The sequence below is a fragment of the Betta splendens genome, chromosome 4 (assembly GCF_900634795.4).
Source record: "Betta splendens chromosome 4, fBetSpl5.4, whole genome shotgun sequence".
Taxonomy (NCBI): domain Eukaryota; kingdom Metazoa; phylum Chordata; class Actinopteri; order Anabantiformes; family Osphronemidae; genus Betta; species Betta splendens.
The window spans coordinates 3980488-4003869 of NC_040884.2; the positions used below are offsets into that span (position 1 = coordinate 3980488).

Here is a 23382-nt window from a genome sequence, read left to right on the forward strand (position 1 = left end):
GTTTTCATGTGGGATTTCACTGCCGCCTTAATTGGGAGAGCTTTGCAAGTCAAACATGGACGAAGGACTTTTAAAATGGGAACTTGTGAAAATATTTTCCCAGATGTTTAAAGGTGAAACTCACTGAGTGGATCCTTAAAACCCTGTTTCAAGTTACACCACATTCACATTTAATCTTGATGCAAATGGACGTTTTCCTCTTCACTTCACTTCACTGGGGACATGAAACGGGGCTGGAGGGTGCAGTCAGGTTCAGTCTGTGCATAAAAGCATCATTATTCTTCGAGCCATAAAACATCAGGTGAACCTACAGAAGTGACATCAAACCAGGCTGAAAGCGTTTGGTGCTGAAAGCCCTGCGGCCGCTCCGACTCCTCACGTCTGCTGCCAGAGATGCGTATCGCCTCAGCTGGAGCCGCACACATGTTTCATCACATTAAAATGACATTTAACTCTTACCTTCAGCGAGCACTCCTCCAAGTTTAGGCCCATTTCATGCGTAACTGTGTAACTCGGTGGTTGCTTTTCGGAGCCACGGTGAAAGTGCAGCCTTCCAGGAGCGGAGTTTATTGGACGGCTAAATGCAGCTGCTTCCTGGGAATGTCCCTGCAGCTCAAAGTCATTCCGGGAGAGTCCCGGCAGCCAACAAGGGCAATTCCCTGGCTTATTTGTCTGCACTCGCGGAGGCTGGGTTACAGTGCTCCCACACCAGCAGACGACTCCACCAGGAGACAGCGAGTCCAGTTTCCTGGTGTTAAGGTCATCTGGTTTGGTTTTCAATAAGGAAAACAAAGACGTCTTCAGAGGTTTTTGGAAAAGTTGGGGCTGCGGCGTTGAGTCATTTGCCACATACAGATAAACAGACACACAAAAGGCTTCATCGCTTTGTCCTCGTAGGGGTCACGGCCTGGTGCAGCCGAGCCTCATTCTGGCGTTCAACGCGTCTACGGGTTCTAAGGAGAACCCACAGACAGCCCACAGGACCGGGCCGACCTCTACACCGCCCACGAGAGTTCATCCTGATGGACCCTTCAGTGAACCCTATCACACACAGACGCTACATGTGAACTGTAAAATAATATACTTTATTATTATGACCGTACGTTTCTCAGGACTGATACAAAGCAGTTTGCCGTTTTGCTTAGTGACGCTTTGCAGGCGACGACTCGTCTCCAAAGGACAGAGAGGAGCAGACAGACACGTTACAGCAATGCAATTTCATCTCAAAATTTCATTTCAAGTCATTGAAAAGGCAGCCAGAAGCTGTTTGTGCTTTTGATGCCTGAGGGTTTGAAAGGAGCCGAGGAGCAGAATTCTGCTGTGTTTCACATAAATGTTAGATGCTGAACTGGGTTAAGACATTTTCATCCATTTGCTCCTGAAATAAGGACATTTTTAGACTAATTCATAGTTTAAGCTTCTAGGTTTTAGGAACCTGCTCCTGTACTTTGTCTCATAAGAAACAACCAAACCCTGGTCTATGGATTCTGAACATCTCTGTCTGCGTCTGCGTCCTCTGAAGAAGCGGAGCGATGTAATCGTGTGACAAGCGAACATCACCAAGTCACCACATAAATATCAAAGGGCAGATGAGAAAGAGCCGTGTTTAAGTCTGTAAAGCTTCTGACCATGCGACGTTCAGGACCCTTAAAAAACACACACACACCAAAAATCATGAACACAGCTTAGTCCACCAGAGACACGAAGCATTCTCAAATATATACACAATATAACAAAAATAACAGCATCACGTTTTTCTGCGAGAGCGCACAAAAGTTCATGAAGTTGTATCATTAGTCCAGCACATTTAAATGTGTACAGGTAGCTCGAAGGGAGGCAAAGCAACTATTGCTACAATTTCACACTACGAGGTCATTGGAAGTATTTAAATACGCCACTGAATGAAAAGCTGTAAAAATAATATACTCCGAATACATTTATATAATTATGTACATATACATATAGGTTAAATACTGCTCATTCTGAATCCCTGCCCTTTGTCCACTCAGGCAGCTGCTGTGGCCGAGTCGTACTGAAGCTCCCGCGACGGCTTCCGCCGCCGCTTTTGACAAGTTGTGCTTCACATTTGGGTTGCGCTTAATTCACGGTTTTGCCACAAGCCGGAAGAAGCGAAGAGGTGACGGCGTGGTGGGCGTGTGAAGAAATCAATGAACGCGCTGAGACGCTTCACTTCTTCTGCCAAGGCAGTGAAAGAGTCTGCGACGCCATTGACTCCACATATTAGACAGTGTGAATTGAGCCGTGAATTGAGAACTTTTCTACCTTCAAACAGAGCTGAGCTGAACTTTTCCCCGTTTTCAGCCTCCACACTGTGATAATGATTAGATGTTAACGTGGTATCAGTCGTCTCATCTCACTCTTGGCAGGAAGGAGCGTGGGTGTATTTCCCGAGATGTCAAATGTGTCTTTAAGTCTAAATTGAATATGACGCCACATGAAATACGTGTTGGCCCTTTTTTGAGTTGGAGGCTCGAGATGAACTTTATCTCAACTCCACATCTGCAATCTTAGATAAGAGTTTCTTCCTCTTATATCCAGCTCTGACAGGTGTGTGTGTGTGTGTGTGCGTGTGTGTGTGTGTGTGTGTGTGTGTGTGTGTGTGTGTGCGTGTGCGTGAGTGTGTGTGTGTGTGTGTGCGTGCGTGTGCGCGTTTCAACCCACTGCAGCTTCTTCTCCCTCGGTTCAGAGTATTTCTCTACCCCATCCACTGTAATGACGAGCGACGCTGAGCCTGCCTCATAAGTGCATTACTGTTGTACAACATTTAGTGTTTCGTACCTCACTAGAGAAGCTCTCTGCTGCCTTAAACAGAGAATCCACCCTGAAACACAACAAACTCCACTTATGGCTCAATGTCTACTCATCAATTTCTAAAAAAGCAAGAAGAAGCTCAAAAAAGCAATAAAAGTTTTGTTTCCTTTGCACATTTTTACTAATTAAATTGCTGTGCATTTTTGTTGGGAACCGGTCCTTCTTGAGGGGCTGAACGATGCCAGACTCCTCGTACCTCTGAGCAGATGTGGGCGATGACCAGAAGGGCTTCAGACGCTGCCAGTACTTAGTGGGAACGCTCTGCTATGAACACTTTTACAACTGGTTTACTGAAATTCACAGCAGGGGGTGCATTTTATTCCAGGGTGGATTCTCATCTTGACGTACCACCTTCACACAATTAAGGCACCTTAATACCCCTGAGGGGTCAATGGGTTCTTCTAATAAGAAGAGAAGCAACATTAACAACATGAAACACTGAATCAGACTGAAATAACAACACAAAGACGAGTCGACGTAATCAAAGCAGAATAAAAACATTAGGAATGTGTGTGGGTAAGATGCAAATGCTGGAAGTGCCCTGTTGCATTAGTACTCATCTCGTCATCTTTACAGCAGCACTGTAGGCCACGTTGCCACGGTGACATCACTGGATCACCTTGGAAACACGAGGCTCTATCATGAAGCACCTCGATCAGTGAAAGTCTCCCCTCGAACCTCATCGGGCTTCAGGACCGCGTGTGAGAGGATGAGTGCGGACTAGGAGTCAGTAGCCGACGTTGAGCTTGTTCTTGTTGAGCTCTCGCTCCAGGTTCCCGATCAGCGTGTCGATGCTCTCCTGCAGGTCTCTCAGGTTGACCCTGTTGCCCAGCACGGGGCTGATGTCCTGGATCTTCATGTAGGCCTGGTAGGTGTGCTCTTTGGGCAGCCGCGGGGGCAGGATGTGCTCACACGGCCTCTCGTCCTTCTCGTCCTTTAACGGCCGCCTGTCGTCGCGCTGTTCCTGCTCCTCGTTCTCCTTCTCCATCAGCGCCTCGTCCTTCGGAAGCGGCTCCTGCTCAGCAGGATTCGGGCTCGTGGCCTCCTGGCCCCCGTCGCCCTCTGCGTCCTCTGGCTTCTCCTGCACTTCCTCGGCTGCTTCCGCGTCCTCCGAGGGCACGTCGTCGTAGTCCGCCTCCTCTTTGCTCGGAGGCAGAGTCATTTCCGAATGGAAGTAGCTGTCGCCGCAGCCGCTCCAGTCCCCAGCGTAGCGGTTGCTGGGGCTGTCCAGGCGTCCCGCTTTGGGCCTCAGAACACCCGCCATCTCTGCCTCAGTGAAGTTCAGGACCTGTGGGCGCTCTTTTCTCCGTCGTATGGGCGCCGACACGTCCAGCGAGGCTGCAGGAGTCTGGGGTCCGGAGAACTGGGCATACAGGTCCACAACTGGGGGAGAGACAGAGACCCAGTTAATACGAGTTATTCGGTCTATTGCAAATCATATTAAGGAATAGATTGATATTTGCTTTGCTTAAAGTTAAATGAGGAGTGAGCCAAGATGATCCCACTGATGATGCTCACATCACTAACCATCCCATGTGCAGTGTGTGACGTCAGCTAACCAGGCTTTTAACTTTCAGCTAAGATGAAGCCCTGATCTTATGAAAGAGTCATGACTCCAACACAAGCAGCACAGGCCAGTTACCTGTCTGTCTGACCGTTTACCTGCACCTCGCCCTCCCTCACTCGACTAGAGAGGAAGAAAAACAGCAGTACTGCAATGAAAAACAGGGTGAGCGCCTCAACCGCAGCACCAGCATCTCAGACCTCAGCTCATCCCATGATGAATTATGAATGACGCGGGCGCTTCATTCAGCAGGAGTGGCTTCGCAGGCATGTACAGTAGGAGCCGCATGCCTGAGACTGCAGCAATTATCACCTCAAACAAACACAACTTATCCTCCTGCACAGACACTGTATTATTTAATTTCAGACATGATTCAACAGTGACTGACGGAGCTGAAGGTAGGAAGCAGCTCACTCAACTTTCTACATATACATTTTTTCTTCTTCACGGCCTCACACTCACCCAAAGACGTGCACACTTGAGGCCTGAGCAACAATGCCTTGAAGGGCTGGCTACGGGAGTGTGAGAGGCGTGAAGAGGCAGCTGAAAATATCCCATAATGACTGTGAAATGTTAGGGTGATGCTTCAGGGGCCGAGGGCTAAGGTTAAGCCTGGAATGCCTTTAATTACAGTCCAGGCGCCCTGTGCTCCGAGCTGGGGAAGCAGACAGCACGGAGGTGTTGCTGAGGATGTAAACAAAGGCTTGGACCTGGTCTCAGAGCTCTGTCAGAGTCATTATAGGTCATTACAGGCGCTGGCGGGTGACATCAGCTGCAGACGGGAGTCTACCATGACCGTAGCATTTCCTCAGGCTACAACCTCCCCCTCCAACTGGCGACGGTGCATTTCAAATATGTCAAAACTCTCATCACTTTCCATTTCGTCCGCAGCTGCTGCAGAGCAGGGTGGAGGGTGCTCAGCTCCCGTGGTTTACGCAGAGCCGGCGCAGCGTGGGAGTCGAGGATGTAGTTAAGTTTAGAGGCCGGCAGCTCGTCCTCAGCAGTTAAAGCTGCAGGTTACATTTTGCATGGGTGGGTGACGCTGCTCGGGCATTTTGAAAAATTGATGCCTGGAGACACATTGAACTAAAACGCTGCCTGAGTTTGCACACTGAAAACCTTAAGCACCCCAGAAGGAAACTGACTTCTTTAGATGAGGCTGGAGCTTTATTGCACTAATGGATCTTCATGATAGTATCTGTGTCAGTTTTAGACTTTCTCTGCCCTAAAGCAGCTACTCACACTGACTAGAGATGGAAATTTAAGCCACATATCAAGAGCATTTCGACTCAGCGGCTGTGACCAACACATTCTCCAGCGCCTGCAGCTCCTTCCTGAATTATCTCTGGATTCCTTCATATCTCACACTGAGCAGACAGCTGCAGTGGGCAGGGAGCAGCTGTGGGCAGACAGGTGACCTGAGCTGAGCCAGCCTAGTCCTGGTTGGCCATTTATCTCGAGACGGGACGGGGGCCGTGAATGTGTGGTTTACACTGAGCTTATTGGCCTGGCTCTGACAGACCCAGCCTGTCATGATGAAGCACTCCCAGTTTCACAACAGACGGGGGCCAGTGGCTTCTCGCTAGATTTTATGGCAGCAGAGGAGCCTGTAGCAGAGCTTCATGTGCAGAACAGACAGAAGCCTCCATCACCTGGCCACAGCTGCAGCAGGTAGTGCAGCACCTCGATGTGCTTTTTGAAGTGCAGGGCGCTGGCCAGCTCCTCGGAGTCGATGAAGACGCGGTTGGAGTGCGAGGACGCCTCCTGGCGCTGGCTGAGCAGCACCGGGCCGAAGCACACGGCCAGGTTCTGGCAGGTCATCTTGTTGACGTCCTGGTAGGAGGCGACGAGCTTCAAGTGGTCGAGAAGCTTCTTCAGCGTCACCTGATTCGTACACACACACATACGAATGATTAGAGCTGCACTCATTCATCATACATTTGTATATCAACATATATCTATTGATAAAAAAGAAAACAAATGTTTGTGTTGCTGACTAGCTGATTTTCATCGCGTCCGTCTAATAACATCTTTAAAACAGGTGACGAAGCACCATTACGCTTCTCGAGGTGAAACCGCGGGGAGTGGACGCAGCGCGCAGCGCACCACTAATGCCGCCCACGTAACAGCAGTGATCCGTTATCGCGCCTCACCCTCTCCACCTCCGGCAGGTGCTCCAGCAGCCCCACGGTGTGCTCGGCGTCGGCCTGCTCGTTCTCGCAGCCCGCCGCCCCCATGCGCAGCGGCCGGGCGCCCATGGACTCCAGCACGGCCTCGTACAGCTGCTTGGTGATCAGCGGGTGGGGCAGCTCCCGCAGGTAGTCCTTCAACACGCCTGCACAAAAGCAAGGTTGTCACTGAGCCTCGTTTCCCACACTGGGAGCTGAGGAGCAGCCCCGTCTCACTGGCAGCTTATAAAATACCTGACAAATCACGCTCGGTGTTTCTCTATCGAGCATCGCCGCTGCCAGATAAAAAGCTTTTATTCCCCCCGGCACGCCTGCCTGGCAGCGGCGGCGGCGCCATTGTTTCCCACGGCGTCTGCAGAGAGGCCTGATGGAGCTGGGTGTGACCGGAGCCGGGGGGGGGGGAGGGGGTGACGGCGCGTTCACACCTGTGACTTCAGCCTCACGCAGCTCAGACAAAGGCGACGGGGGAAACGTGAAATCAACACTGTCCGTCGCCACTGACACATCGCTGGCGCGTCCTTTCATCACAGGCGAGCGGGGAGGAAGACAGCATAAATGCGGGAATAAGAAGGGCTCCCGGCAGCGTGACAGCGCTTTGTGGCCGGTGTCTGCATGGAGCTGGACCGGTTTTCAGCGTTCACTCGGAGGTGCCGTCACCACCTCCTAACGCAGATTCACAAGTATAATAGCTGTATTTCCACGTGTGTTTACAGTCACACAAGGCTCGGTGTTGCTTGAGACCAGCGGCTCCTGGCACCTGTGAGCCCATAGGGCGCCCCCTGCTGCTGCTGCACTAATAGCCCTGCGTGAGCAAACTGTCCGGGCACCGCTTCAGACACATCGGCGCAGCGTGATGCTGCCGAGGACTCATCGAGCTGCGACGCATGCTGATACTGCAGTTTCCTCCATCCACCGTGTCTGCTGTTGGGTTAAAAGCAGCCTGTCCCTCCGTCCTGGCGTCTTGGCAGCTTTACAGCCAACACGTGGGGTGCCAGAGATCAGCAAGCGCTTGTGTTGGCAGAGCAAACGTGAGAATATGACTCCGCCATCACATGCACGTCTACTCTGACGCGGACTCCGCAGCTGCTACCTAATAAGTGTTTTGATGATCACCTTCCACCTTCATTGGCTCAATATAACATTTAATGAGATGTTTGTTATTATGACTTTGGTAATAATTATCTAGTGCATAGCTGACGTGCTTCAGGGACAATAAGGAACTAGCTGGAGATTTGCTGGAGGCAGGATAATCACGTTAATCACTATCTATGCCAGACACCATCCTTTCCCTTGACATTCCCAAAGCGGTAACAAAATACCCACTATAGCCTGAATTAGGACGCTGTCGTAGCTTCCTTCCCCCCCCCTCGCAGGACTGCCGCTCACCCACCCAAGGTGTTCTTCCTCTTCGCCACTTGCCTTCTATTTACAGCAAACTGCAATAAGATTCACTGTAAATCCACCCACATCCCCTTAGGCCCATTAAGGAGAACGGAGGGCGCAACGTATCGCGCTCACATTTTAATCCCACTAAGTCCACGCTCTGCTTCAAGGGAGACTGAGGATTAACTCTGGGCTGTTTTTTTTTAAACGTGTATGTTTTCCATGACAACGGCGTGGACACAAAAGTTGCATTCAGATGCTGCATGATTAGGTGACGACAAACTGAAACATCCTGCCTCGCTCCTGGACGGCCGCCCGGGGTCAGAGCCTTCGCATCCAGGATCAGAGTGAAAGCACCAACTAAATCTACTCCAACGTTACGCTGTGACGTCTCAGATAAGCGCGACGTTCACTGCCATGACATTCAGCACAAACAGACCATCGTCTGGCACCATTACATGCACAGAATACCTGCACAATACCTGAACTCAAAATAAAACACACCGTCTCTATATTCTCAACTACGGCCTGAGTTACTATTACAGTAAGTGAACAAACAAAAAAAATGAGTGTTTGTGCTAACATACAACACAATCTGAGAGCGGTGTAGGAACAGGCTGCCTGTCAGCGCGCTGTAAAGGAAACGCCCGCTGCTGACAGGCAGCGCAGCGCAGCGACAGCTCCAGTCAGACGTGGACGCAGCTGCAGGCAGGCTCCTTATTAAAACCTCCTACGAGGCCGTTCCACTGAAGGCGTCCCCGGATCGCGGCGAGGCAGCGGGGCCCGTCTGCAGCGGCTTGTTCCTGGGTCTGATTTACATTCTTGAGCGCTTCCGTTGTCTCTCATCTGTTTGTCTGGATGATATGAAACGCGGTATGATGAGGACTCGCTCGCCCTGAAGCGTCCGCAGACGCGGCTGATTCTCCAGGCAGATTACGCAGAAATGCTTTGTGAGCATCCTGCAGCTTCCCGGTGTCAATCTTCAGCGAGGCAATAATAATCTGGTTGCTCCGTCGAAGGGGAACAGGCCGCCTGGAAGCAAAAACGCAGCCTGGTGTGTTCTCCTATCTCAGCCAAAGCAAAGTCACAGCTTGTTGTTGTTTAGAGGGAACTCGGCTGTATGTTTGACCCTGTGACCTCCCCCGCGCCGTGAGGCGGACGCTGCAGACGCAACAACGCGCTGCTGTCACTCGTGGGTCCAGAGACTCTTCACGTGTAAAAACACACGCGCGCTGCGGCTCCTCCTCTCCGCGTACGTGCATGTGCGCACGCGTTGTACGCCGACACAAGGAGAGCGCAGCCATTGAGGTAAATCATTAGCCTCCTATGAGTCAGCGCTAGTGTTTGCTTTTGTGCCTTAGCCCCCAAACGCACAAAGGCTCGGTGAAACATGAACGCACACACATTTAGACGCAAGGTCGCGGCTCGGGGCTGAGCAGGTGTGTTCCCCTGGAGTTGTGTCACTGTCTGTCACAGCCAAGCTCACGACAGGCGCACAACGGGTCTGTTCCCTCATGTTTAAAGTGAAACACTTCAAACAGCGACTTTGTAAGTGCAGCATAAACAATAAAGGACTCAGGTGACAGCAGCTTAAAGCTTTTTCATGTAAATATTTCCACTAATCAATTCAGACATGTAAATGTGCCACCACGCACTACAAGGCACACAATGCACTGGGGCACAGCTCTACCTTTGACCTCTTGTTCAAACAAAGCGGAAGGTCATTCCTCTTGTCAGCGCTGCAGTCAACGCCTCGCCTGGAGAACAAACAGGGGTTTGTCCCCCCCCCCTCACGCACCCACAGCACTGGAGGGGGGAGGGGGGCTGTGCGTGTCGCTGCCTCGTCTGGTGGCACCGTAAACCTTTACACCCCGGTCACCAACATTTCCACACCGCTCCTGGAGCTAAAAGGGGCGACGCTCAGATGCTAAGTCTGGAAGCGGCCGCGCTCCCGCGAGGTCTCACAGAAAAACGCCGGCCACACGCATCCGACTCCCCGGAACCGCAGCCGTTAGGAAATATTCTGACACCCACACATGCCTGGGGCTCTGTGTAAACTGGTTGCCTGCTTCCCTGACCGGCCCAGGGTTCAGCTGATCCCCCATGCGTGAGCCAAATACCATCTGTGTTTGTTCGCCAACAAAGGGGGCACTTGTTAATGACTTTCCATGTCTTCGCCGGAGCAGCGCTGAGGGCGGGGGTGAAGTAGGGAAGTAGGCTACGGAAAAGCGGAGCACAGGCCGCCAGCGAGGATCCACAACCAGCTGATCCATCACTGGATCACTTCAGACGCTCTGCTGTCGTACCAAGGTTGAGCTGATGGCTTAAACAGTCAATAAACCGATGCATGATTACGCATCACCGCCTGCTCATTTAACACATACTCAGGTACAGAGAGCTCTGCTTGTTCACAGAAAGTCTAATGGCCGGGTTAATTAATGAGCCATTGGATCGACTGCTGCCGCTGAAGCTCTTGGCCCTTTTCCGCAGCACGTTGATGACTTTTCCGGGTCATTTGAGCGAACCGTGATTGGAAACACAGGTCTGTGGTTTGAAACAATGCAAGGCCACGCACTGAGTGTGTTTTGTAAGCTTTGGCTTGAACTCTGAACCCCCTGGATAATCCCTTTCACTACCTCCACTACCCGTGTGACACACAGCTCTTAGCTCATCCGCTTGCTGTTCACTTATTAGCCTGCGGCCTGACTTCACGCTGCAGACGCTGCTCGGGAATCCAATGGTTAGCATAATGTTTACGCAGCAAAGGCCACTGAAACGTATTCATGGACTCAACCTCTGCAGCGCTGACCATGAGTCCTGCATATGTCCCCTCTGTTCCTGTCCTCCTCCACCCGCTCGGGCTCCATCTGCAGCAGCAACTCGCTTGGCGGGGCAAATTTAGGCAGCGAGCAAAAACCAACAATCCGCTGTGGTGTTGGGCCTTTTATTCTAACCCGCTCGACTGTTAAGTGTGGTTTTTGCCCTGCCATGCAAATGCATGTGGATCAAAGCAGGCATCATAGGACGACGCCTATACGGGGCCTCTTCGCAAAACTAACAGCAGCCCCTACAATGCCCAGGGGTTTCATGGAAGGAAGAAAATCATGACCCAGTCGTTTTCTACCACTTTTGCCGACAGCCCCTAAAATCTGTTGAGAGAAATCATTACTCGGTACAATCCCACAGTTGTTTCAGCAAGCTGTGAGAAAGTCACTGTTTCCATTTTTAATATTTACACACGCAGGAATCTGAAAGACTGGCTTTGAGTAAAGACACGAGTTACACATTCAGCGAAAAACAAACCTGTGGAGTCGAAACTAAACTTTGATCCAGAAGCGACAGTAAGGAGCAAGTCTCAACCACAGACCTGAGGGGGAAGGAATGACCTGAATGTACAGCACGGTGATGGCGCTGCGTTTGTGCGTGTGGGCCCTTCCCTCCGGCACCGGCCGATACAGGTATGTCGACTGCTGGAATGCTTTTACTACACACACACACACACACACACACACACACACACACACACACACACACACACACACACACACACACACACACACACACACACACACGCGGCCTATCTGCAGCGGACACACCAGTCCAGACATGCTCACTGGGGATCAATAATAAACCCAGACTCCAACTGAGTAATGTCATGTTTAAACACATGACTGAAGCAAACTGCGGTGCTTTGCCTTTTTAATTCAGTCACTCATCGGTCTCCGTCTGGTTAAATGACTTCTCTATTGATGCTGCTTTGTTCGGCATGAAGACAAATTACAGCTGACTAATTGATTGGGTATTTTCATTATTTAAACATTTCAAGGTATTTTTTGATCTTAGATGAAATCATAGATACATAAATGGTTAATCCACTTTATTTGACCTTCTCTGTTCAGTCACTTTCAAACTTTGTGTGCTCAGTGTAGGTGTTTTGCAGGTCCAAGAAGTGAAATGCTGTTTGGACTCCATTAATTCCTAATGACACAGAGTAGTGACACTACTCTGTGTCATTAGGATACATATTGTGTTTCGACTCACCTGTGATGACGTTGATATCGGGGTACGTGTTTTCACAGAGCTCCACAGCGTGACTGTCTCTCTCGAACGCCTCCCGTAGCTCCTTCTTCACAGCCGCAGACCCACAAAGACGGTAGAGACCCACAACCTGGAAGCACAAACACACACACACGTACATCAAACAGCTGAGAGGTCAAAATCTTTACAAACGTAATTGATTACTCCAACAACGAGCTGGACAAGAAACACACAGCAAGCGACATTTAATCACCATTAGCTGCTCGTTGGACTATTAGCAGAAAAGCACTACAGCAGTAAAACCTTTCATTAGGTGTTTATTTCTGTATTGTGTGTCAAATACATGTAACTTTGTATAAAGCAGCATTTGGGTTCACTTTCAATGCGTTTGTACGAGAATTTCATTCCTTGTTTAAAAAACAAACATGTGCTCTGTGTTACTGGGAGATGAGATCAATCTGCCACGTTGTTGTGACTGAGTTCTTCTACAGACTCAGAGCAGTTGGCAGTAAAACGGTCATGTTTCTTTACCTAAGCCTCCAGAGTGTGACCTGAAGCAACATGACAATTTCCTCGAGACATCTGAGACCTGAAACTCACCAGCGCCCTCCTTGTTATGCTGGGATTAGGCCCGGCTACAGACATTACAGACATACCATAATTTCTCCTACATGTGTCTGTCTGGTATGTGGCATGGCAGACCAACTAGCGTGGTTGCCCCGGCAACGTGTTAAGTCAGTGGGCTGTGAATGGCGGGTTGGGTCCGGTTCCACACAAACACACCCGTACAGTCTCTCTCTCTCACACACACACACACACACACACACACACACACACACACACACACACACACACACACACACACACACACACACACACGTGGCGTTTCCGGGCTCCAGTGAAGGAGCGCTACAACGTCTCCCCATCCGACCACGCCGAGCATTTGTGAGCTCTCCTCGTTGAGTTGAGCAGTGTTTTCAAAACCTCACACGAGTGGGAGAGAGGAGGACAGATTAGGCAGGGATTTGGCTTTGTGTGAGAGTAAACAGAAGTCATTGGGCACAATGAACAACAAGTCCATTCAGACAAAAAAAAAAAAAAAGAGTCTCTCTCTTTTGGGGAGAGCCGAGCGCGGGCCGGGAGCAGCTTTTAGCAAAACGAGGGCTTGCACTTATGCACTGTGGCTGCTGGGCAACACAACACCAGCACCAGCCAAGGTCTATAGGCACAACCATAACCACAGAACGCAGAGAGTTCCCTCAGCGGGGAGGTGGAAGCTGGGACCAACGACTCAATCAGTTTGTGTGGGATCAGATTAACTCTATAGAACCGTGAGGAAAGTGTATTTGACTACACGGATGCTTTTAAAGGGTCAATTCAGTCCTCCAAGCATTATACAACAACAACGGCCTGTTTCGCCTTTTAAACAAGCATTCACCCTTTTCTCTTATACAGGAGGAACTAGGTTACTGGGATAGTTTGCTTTCAAATGGGCACATCTCCGACACAGACGTTATCTACAGCCTTTCAAATACAACCACAATCATCCCAGTCTTAAGAGCTCAGCGAAGCCCCCAGGACACGCAAATCCTAGAGTCTCCATCAAAGACACACTGCTACGCGTCTAGCTGTGCGTGCTTCAGTGACACAACCCGCAAATTCCTCTGGGATCCGGTGTCAACACGTCCTAACCCTCGTCTGCCTGCAACCTGGGGGGCACTTTTACTTGATCACAGAGTGATTCCCTCAGAAAAGTCAACTCTGAAATGAACGGCAAAACGGGGGGTGGGAGAGTGATCCGGACGCTGCGAGGAACCCGTGACGGACGGGTGGAGAGTCAGGGGCGAAGAAGGAGACAGAAACAGATAAAACAAGGCAGAGGGAACAACACGAACGGAAACTCGAGGGATGAGACTGAACCACAGCACATGCATGGCATCCCATTAAGATGGATTTATTTAAAACTTTCCTTTTTCATTCACTAACAGACCATTCACTACTTTTCTTCTCTTGTACTTTACGGTGAACTGTTACAACTAGACACAAGTGTCAGCTTTGATGGACAGGCTCCTTGGAGAGGCTTAATGTTTGCCTAGTGGCCCCAGGCACCCGTCGCCCCTGGCATGCCCTGTCCTCCCCCACTCCTCCCCCACTCCTCCCTCATCCCCCTCAACAGTGATCAGTCAGTGACCAGACACTTTTACTGCCACTGTCTCAGATCTAATTAGGAGAAACGCCGCTGCCTCCCTCTCCTCTCCCTAGGCTTCAAAGAATGCATGAAATGTGGAGGGGAGAGCCACGGACAAGGGGTGGTCACATGATCCGCTCCCCTCGTTGTCACCAACACCAGCCTCTTAACTCCAGCTCTTTCTCCTGTCTGAATGCAAGCGCCGGTCGCCTCAGGAGGCCTCGGTGACACGGTGAACGTGGTGCATCTCCTGTATCCGTTGTGCTCACGCCACTCACGCAGCATCATTATCGGCTGCAGGGCAGCGTCTCATGGTGTACGGAGCTGAAAGGATGCACTGGAGGTTGAATTAGTTCTCATACAAAACGCCTTACATAAGCTGCCTCTTCAAATGAGTTCCCATCTGTTTTCCATTTACAGAATAAGCTTTTATGCGTGTGTGCTGTGTATACAGGCCTTCAAACCTATGCTCTATGTTTTTAGAGGCACTCATGGGACAGGACTCACCTGGCAGCCTCTCTTCTCGATCTCATTGATGCACTTGCTTATGAGCAGCGGCACCATCAGTCCCGTGTTCTCCCTCTCCACCACCTTCCAAGCCTCCACACCGAACACCTGGGGCTCCCTGTCTCCGTCGGGCCCGCCGTCCAGAGAGTTCTGCCACTGCTCCATCAGGCTCAGCTTGACGTAGATCAGCCCGCGCGGCTCCAGCTTCACGGCCAGCTGGTGGGAGCGCGTCACCCGGAAGAGCGCGGGCAGCACCACCGTGCCGTGGCAGCACACGCGGTTGCGCCTCGGCGTGGGCTCCCAGCTGAACACCACCAGCTTCAGGTGCTGGGCGTTTTCCAGCTCGATGTTGAAGGTGTGGTCCATGTCCAGGAAGGTTGTTCGGCATGTGAGGAGAGCGGTTCGAGCCTTATTAACCGAGTCCACTTGGATGGCACAGTAAACATCTCGAGAGTCAATGCGAGGGGGTTTGAGGTCCTCGGCGCCGTAGAAGTGCAGGCTCATGAGTCCGGAGATGTACTGGCTGCACTTGGGCTGCTCTGTGAAGCTGTAATGGCGGAAAGCGTCAATGTCCAGCTCAGAGCCATTGGTTTTGGAGCTGCCGCCTCCTTCCGTGTCCTTGCCTTTCCCTCCCTTCCCCTCTGCAGAGCCGTGCTTGCCAGATTTGGCCACCAGCTCCGGTGAGTCCCCATCACTGAGGTAGCCACCTTTGCTGGCAGACTTTGAGCTGCCGTTACTCTTTTTCTTGCTAAAGCTGTGCTGGGTGGACACGCTGCTGTCCAGGTGGTAGCGGGAAATCACGTTTCGACTCGCATGGCCGCCTCCAGACGCCGCTAATCGAGGAGGTCCTGAAGTCTGGAGGACAGCGTCAGACCCGTTGCCGTTGTTTCGTGGAGAATGAGCTCTTGGCTCTAACTGGTTGCTAGTCAGGGTTCCCTTGACGCTGAGTTTCCGGCTGAGCTCCGGAAGCTTCTTCATCTTCATGGAGATCTTCCTGACAGTGCGTGGGGACTTGATCTTGTCTGGGAAGGACCAGGTGATGGAGCTGCTCTTCTTGGTTGGGTTTGGGCTCGAGGGTGGGGAGAAGCCAGCAGCATTATGCAGATCAGGGCCATCTACAGAAAAGCAAGGAAAAATACGATTGAAAGTGGAGTCCAGAATATTTTAAACTTGGAACAAAGTCTCTGTTATGACTTGTTATTTTGGAAAATCCACTTTATTCATATGATTACAAGTAACTGTTTAGATGTTAGTTAAACACACAGATGTTGAGTTAAGACAAACAGGACTGAGAGACTTGAGGGTAGATGAGCCCTGAATTACAGTCTTCCACACATCATCAAGTGATTAGATTTACATGCAACCCAGTAATCCACTGGCAGATACACTGGGCAAGCAAGGCGTCACATAAACACGCCGCTACACAAGCTCAGTGTATAGATACAATGATTCACCAAACTGAGGGGTTTGTTGGCTAAGAATTTTCCATGCGGCCGCTTCACTTGACGGCGTTATGTCGTGCTGCAGAGAAATCAAAGACCTTAAAGTTGAAATCTGTCCACTTTGGATGAAAGATGAAAACTTTGCACACCAGACTTTTAAGTGACTGGATCCTTTACTGTAGCGGCTAAAACTGGGGTAAAATAGATTGTGTTTGTTCAAGCACTGGCCACGTTGTACTGCAAAAGTGCACAGATTTGTACTGTATATAAAGTCTCACTCTGCATATCAGGACTAAAACCATGCAATGAGGTCCAAGAAATCCCTCCAGACCCCCACAATAACACATTTGGTGAGACACAAACCAGGACAAAGGTGTAAAGACTTTTCTAAATCGTTGAGCGTTCCAATGAGCACAATGGATTCAGTAAATGTGAAAAGGAATAAGTCTGGAACCACCAAGACTCTTTCTGGAGTTGACCATTTGGCCACAGAGTATTCAAACAATACAGAGGTCTGGGAGGTGACCAAGAACACAACGAGGGGGAAACCTGGAAGAAGGACAAGCACCTCAGTAACACGACAGTCAAACAACACAAGGGAAAAACCATTACGCACAAGCCACAGCCAGCGTGGAGTTTGCCAGACAGCAGTTAAAAGCCTCTGAGAGCACGAGAACAAAGATTCCAGTGGTCACCCTTTTAGTAGGATAATGATCTAATGCAACAGCCAAGACGATGCTGGAGAAGCTTCAGGACGACCGACTCACTGTCCTGAGGTGGCCCAAAATAAGTCCACATTTAAACTCGATGGAACATATGTGGAGGCACTTCCCGGCTCAATCTGAGGAGCTCCAGAAGATTTGGATCCAAATAAATCTGACCATCAGCTTCTTTAGATATAAAATACTTTCAAAACACATGATTATATTGTACTATGACTGATTTAGATGTGTCACTTCAAATTGAAACGCATTATCTGACTGAATCGGCTAATTATTTGCTCTGAATAGTCCTCGGAAACAAAGAGTGATTCTGTCTGTAAGAGAGATAGAAAGTAGAACGAACAGAGAGAGAGCTTGACCCTGCCAACATCACCAGCTCTATTTTCAGAGGGGACCTGCTGTCCTATTCTGGGGTGAGGGCCCACATGCAAAAAGAGTGAGGCGGAGGAGGTGCAACAGGATGGAGAGAAGGGTAAGATGGGGGGCAGGAGCAGGGCAGGGTGTAGCCAGCAGATGGGGGACAAAGGCACCCCTTGTCCAGGCTCTGAGAGGTCTGGATGGTCGACTGGAGGGTTGGCAAGCCGCTTGGTGAATGTACAAATGAACACGGCTGTTCTCCCACATTCCTCACCAAACCATGTTTAGCCTCCTCTCCCCTCTGGCTGAGTACCCTTCCTTGTCACGGCTTCCTGCCAATAATAGACACAGAGGAGCACTGAGAAGGGGAAAGTGGGTGGAGGGCACTGGAGGTGCGAATGCACCAAAAACATCTGGGGAGTGGGTCACGTACACAGCAACCCTCAACACGTCTCAAGTAAGGCTTTTAGTTGGAAACACATCTAAAACTCGTATTCCAGATCTGCATCTTTGAAGTTTCTACCAGAATTAAGGCCCAGTAGGGTTGAAACTGGAATTGACCTTGTCCCTAACGTTCTTCAGCATATATTCAATACGTGCTGTAAGAAAACCGTCTTATTGAAAGGTCATAAACCTTTGCTCCTAACAGACCGTCGCTCTTAGAAGACTGTTTACCTCAGCACTTTGCCCTGAGGCTGATGTGTGAGCCGTAGCAAAGACAACACAGGCAGGTATCACCGGCACCACAACAGAAGGCTGGTGTGCAGCCCAGAAACATGAGATGAAATAGAGCTGAGGGACAACGCGTCTTAGCCCACGTTTCATTTAATGTCTTCAGGTTAAGGTTCCGTCCTGCTCTCCTCCCATTTATTCGATCAGCAAGTTGAACTGGGGCGACGTCCACTAGCCTGAGACACCTCTAACGACTTTGGCTTTGTTACTGACTGTAACTTCACACACACACACACATGCAGCTGTGACCCTGTAGCCTTTGGCCTTGCGGCAGCAGCCAGCACAGTAATGTGACGCCTCACTCGCTGAGGTTCAGGGGCGACAGTTTGACACCCAACCCTCCAGGGCCATGTTTCAGGGTCAAAGGGCAAAAGGTCTGGATTCCTCTGAGCGACACCTGAGCTACATGAATGTGTCCACCCCCAGGACCATATTACTGTAACACAAAGAGTTAATATGCATACATGAGGACACACATGGCCTCCTTGAACCTGCAGCTCTCCTCAGGCGTCTGCCCACCGAAGCCTCTTAACAAAGCCCAGGAATTTATTACGCTTTCCACAATGCACCAACCCAACAGGTGCAGGAGGAGCATGCAACTATCAAATATGCCCACTATTTGTTTTTACCATCTCCAATCATGAGCCAAATTGCTACTGCAACCAATGCCAAGATGTAAATAATAGCTGGACAATGTGAAACACTGTTGGGCCTGTGAGAATGAAGGCCGTGTGTTTGTGTGTGAGGCAAACACTGAGCGCACTCTGATAAGCCTCGAAGGGAGACAGTAATCTACTGTCCCTGATTGCCCCTGTAAAACCACTTGTAGTGAGTAGTGTCTGAAAAAAATGTCTGCCCGGTGTGTTTGCTAAATAAAAAAGTCCAGGGTGTGCTCACAAACAAGCAGATTGTAAAAAAAAGACTAACTGGCAAACTGGTGTGTTCCTACGCTTGGTGACCAGGATGCTTCTTATTGCTTCTCCTGTAAATCATCCTCTCAGGGGCTACAGAAGTCCGGCCGTTCCAATATAACGTCTACAAAACACCTACTAATATATCTAAGCATGCAGGCATGACATGACCCCCAGCCATCGCTGACCTCATGTACCTTAGCTACTGCTGCTGTAGGTCCACCAGCCTGGTAACTGGACTAGTCCTGCAGAAATGCATCTGCGGTGAGTACTTCTTACCGGTAACTGATTAAAATCAGGCAGGATAATGCATTATTATGTGTTATGCATAATACATTACCCTTCAGAACAATGACTAGAACGATTTACAGCGACTCTGGGAATGAAATGAACAACAGATCAGAAAGAAAGAGCCCTGAGAAAAGTATGTCCTCCCGACTGTTCATCCATTGCCAAGGAATCTGGTGTGGTTTAGAAGTGCTGCTCTCACATTGTTGCTCTTCCGAGTGGTTTGACTTCCTCTACGTTCCTCTGGCCATGCAATATTCAGCCTAGATTAAATTCCAGGTTTAAAGTCAGAGCTTGAACTCTCATGTAACTGTAGCAGCGAGAGGACCACAACAAAACAACCCCCAGTCTGATCCCACTATGAGCACTGGCCAAGTCAGACTCCCCAAACAGGCGCTAAAATGGGGAACAAGAGATTCGGAACGCACCGAGCTCGCCACCCCCGAAGTCCATCAATCATTTTTCTCCATACAAACAGAGCTTTCAGATGGGCAAAAAGTCAGTCAATAGGCAGCACATGAGGAGTCTGGAGTGTATCCGGTGAAGCAAAAAGAGTCACTCAGCCGAACAGAGAGAAACTATAGTTGGTAGAGTCATCTACATCTGCGCGGCTTCATTAATTCAGCAGACGCTCTTAGTCGTGCTCAATCAATGAAAGGCCTGTCAGATGTTAACCCCAGAGATAGAACGGAGTGTGTATGGGCTCATTTTTATAAAGAGTTAGAAACAGGAGACAGAAGCAATGGGGCACAAATAGTGGACTAGGGCCATTACTCAGTAGAAGGTGGAGGTACATTTACAAAGCAGAGACGGCCAAGTGAGTTTTAGTTGGATGTAGGTTTTCCTTCTCAGCCATTTGGGTACAAACCATTATAGCTCTAAGTTTAATCTTCTTACCCAACACAGTTTAAAATAAAGACTGACTCTGTCTCTCATCTATTTCCCGTCTTTACGCTGAGCTCAAGGACAGCCTGATGTTCTTTTTCAGTTAAAATAAAGCTGCGTCTGCGTCCATCCTGACACGAAGCCGCTCTGTTTTGTTGCGAGACGGTGCCGCCAAACCGCAGGAATCAATTGCAAAGTCAACAGGCAGCTGAGAGCGAGGCCATTATAGAGCAGGAGGGAAAAGAAAAAGGAAACAAGAACAGCGCTGCTCCCTCATCTCATTTTCTACCTGCCAGTGAAGCCACACCATCACAGACCTGATGGAACATGTGGCCATAAAGTGGTCCAACGTGTATGAAGACAACGGGGAAGACGCACCAAAGCCTTACACCGGCAATGCCCAGTTCCTGCCGGCGGAGGAGCAACCGTCTGACTCAGGTTGGTGGAAAATGTACCCAATGGTTCAGCTTTTGAAGCTGGTAATGAGGTAATTGGTTCATTAAGAACTTTACTGTCCATTCACACTAAATTAACTTGAGAATGTTCAGCTTTTGAAAATTAGTTTAGTAATATCCATGAACAGCAAGGTAAAAAAAAGCAAAACACACAATATAAACCTAAAAGTCTCAGAAAAGAAACAAAACTAAATACAGACATTTGTGGGACTTTTATTTTGCCATATTTGAAGAGTGTCTTAATGTCACTGTCATTCGACTCCCATTCAGATGAAGATTCAGACAAGCCGTCTCTGTCTGCCAAGAAACGTCGAGTAGAGACTTTCCAGCAGAAGGAGAAAAGGAAAAGGGACTTGGGGCAAGCTACCTCCGACAAGAACTTTGTTGAGGAGGAAAAAAGGATCCTCAGGCAAAAGATTGAGTGAGACACAAACTGCTTGACACAAGGAAAAATAGGAACTTTTAACGGCATTAGCATGACATTCAAGCAGGTTGTATGCTGTAAACATACACAACTGTTTTACATAGTCAGGCGTGATGATATATTTTATTATTATAGTATTTCTTTTGTTTCCAAATGACTGTCAATGACTTCAAAGTATTTTTAAACTTAGTAATACAGTCTGACAGATGTGTCTATGTCTTAACATTAAGGGTAAATGATACCATTTACAACGTGATACGTGCACTGAAGACAGCATTACCAAAACAGACAGGTCTGGTCCCGACTTGCTGTCACTTTGGTTTCACTTCCACTAGTGTAGTTTGGACAACAGAGCAACAGAGAACATGTTAATTGTGTCTAATTTATTATTCATGGACCTTTAGTGATCGTTGTCAGACATAGCAGATGTCGTTAAACGAGGAGCTGCTGGTCGTCCTGGTGACACAATAAAGTAAAAGGTGGCGCTGATTTGTCCCTGTCTTGTGTACTTGATATAACATGTTAATGTGTAGATGTGGGGCTTTTGCCTGTGTTTGTGATGTGGTTTGTGTTGTCTGATCACCACTGACATGTGAGTTATGATACTACAGTGGCTTTTCCTCAGTGTTTTCCCAGTGTGGCTGCTTCCTTCTTGTGGCCGCTAGATGGCGTCTGTAAGCTACACTAGAATTCAGTCACTTCATGTGAATGGTGATTTTAGTAATTGTTGTGCATCCGAATCACAACCAGGGTCAGTGTCTGTGAGTAGTGTTCTTTTAGACAGGTGGTGCTGATGTTTGACTTGGAAGTTTGTCTCATCTCTGACTCTTCAGTTTAATGTACTATTAGTAAACCAAACCAAATTCCTATGTTTTTTTAGTTTTGATGAAGCTGAATATTAGAGCGTAATTCTTCCAGCAGGTCTGTCTATTCAGTGTAAACAACTGTATACAGAGTCTTTATAGGTCTGTATAAGCAATAAAAGAAATTTAATGGACAAAGTTATTCTCTCAGATCTTCTTAGACGCTTGTGCAGCCGTTGCTGTCCACACCACACCAACAAGCTCCATCATGATTGTACTGACCCGGATTCAAATCCAAAAAATGTTTTTATCACGAGGGGCCGTGTAATAAATCAAACATTTCCCAGAATTCATTCGTCAGATTCCCTTGTCCACTGTAGTAGGCAGGATACCTATCCAAAGCAAGAAAGAGGAAAAGCGTTTCCATTTTGCCACAGTTTTGTGATCAGTGGAATTCCAGGCCTATCTGTCATCGTGAGTTGACATGAAATAGTGGTAAATATGCTTCTGATAAAATTCCAGCACTCAGGTATGTGCCTGGCCTTGTCTGAAATACGTAGATGGTCCTGCACGGCAGCAGGGGGGTGATTTTATCAGCCGTATTTACAAACTGCTGCTTGTGTTCTGACTCTGAGTAATGACCAGTGAGGTCACAGGCATCAGTGTTTAAAGATTCCTCATGTTGCTGAGACTGACATTGATTGTTGCATAGTTTGTTTTGTTCTACTGGATTGCATCTGTTGCTGATAATGATTGACTGAGCTGCCTCACTACAGATTCTGCTGCACGTCACTCATGACTATCCTGATCTTTGTTTATTATAACAGATCATGCTGGTCTTATTTTGAGCCGGTACAACGTGGTCAGCAAGCTTCTACATCTCAGTTTGGCTACGACAAAATTTGCTATCTGACCTTGTCATGCAGCACGTTGCAGCTTGTCTGTAAACAGCTTTTGCTTAAATTGCTAAATTCAGAAAGCTGGTTCCATGTCAATACAGTCGACGGCTTGTTGACTTCTCACTCCTTCTGGGGTGGTTTCTACAGGCAAACAGTTGCTTTTCACACCACAAACCTGGACCATCACGGGAAGCAGATGTTTTTGGGAAATCTCTGGAGCTAGAGACGAATGCGTATCTCATGCCTGGATTCCAGTTTAGACGCAGAGTAAACAAAGTTATCAACGTGAATTAGTATTGTAGTAAAACTTGGCTCTGAGTATCCACCGGCCAGCACGGTTTCTTCTTTCTGGACCTCGTATAAGCATGAAGTGGAATTTTCCAAATGATGGGTCGACTGTAATCTAATATTGTAATTTACAGTAACATTGTGGTCCCGACTGCAGCTGAATATTTCCACAATTTCCTCTTCTCTGACGTTGACTTGCAGATCCTGAGTCTCGTATCACCCAATAGCTTCTGCGGAATAACTGTAGTTTCTCTGACAAGCAAAAAACACAGTCTTTAACTGGTGAGACAGTCATCCTTTAATACAAGCGCAATGGAGACACTGAGCATAATAATGGAGAGGTTTATAGCAGAGCAGTTTATTATACTCCATTGGTTTTATCTAAATAATAATTAGGGAGTGATTTTCTGTGTATATAGACTCTCACTTTATCTCTCATTTCCTTTCCCTATACTGTGTATTTATAATCCACATA

The 23382-nt window shown here is 48.7% G+C and overlaps 1 protein-coding gene and 1 long non-coding RNA gene across 2 annotated transcripts; one reads left to right on the plus strand and one right to left on the minus strand.

Moving 5' to 3' along the window:
* Nucleotides 1–1064: 1064 nt before the first annotated feature.
* On the minus strand, nucleotides 1065–15865 carry syde2 (synapse defective 1, Rho GTPase, homolog 2 (C. elegans); the record flags this gene model as incomplete). Its single annotated transcript, XM_029148133.2, has 5 exons — nucleotides 1065–4215; nucleotides 6049–6280; nucleotides 6550–6731; nucleotides 12010–12136; nucleotides 14702–15865. Coding segments are annotated over 5 exons (2361 nt in total), but the record flags the coding sequence as incomplete, so codon positions are not given.
* Nucleotides 15866–20365: 4500 nt separating this feature from the next.
* Nucleotides 20366–21406, plus strand: LOC114854641 (uncharacterized). Its single transcript, XR_003785807.2, has 2 exons — nucleotides 20366–20476; nucleotides 20764–21406. It is a non-coding gene; the product is annotated as an uncharacterized LOC114854641 (long non-coding RNA).
* The last annotated feature ends 1976 nt before the right edge of the window (nucleotides 21407–23382 follow it).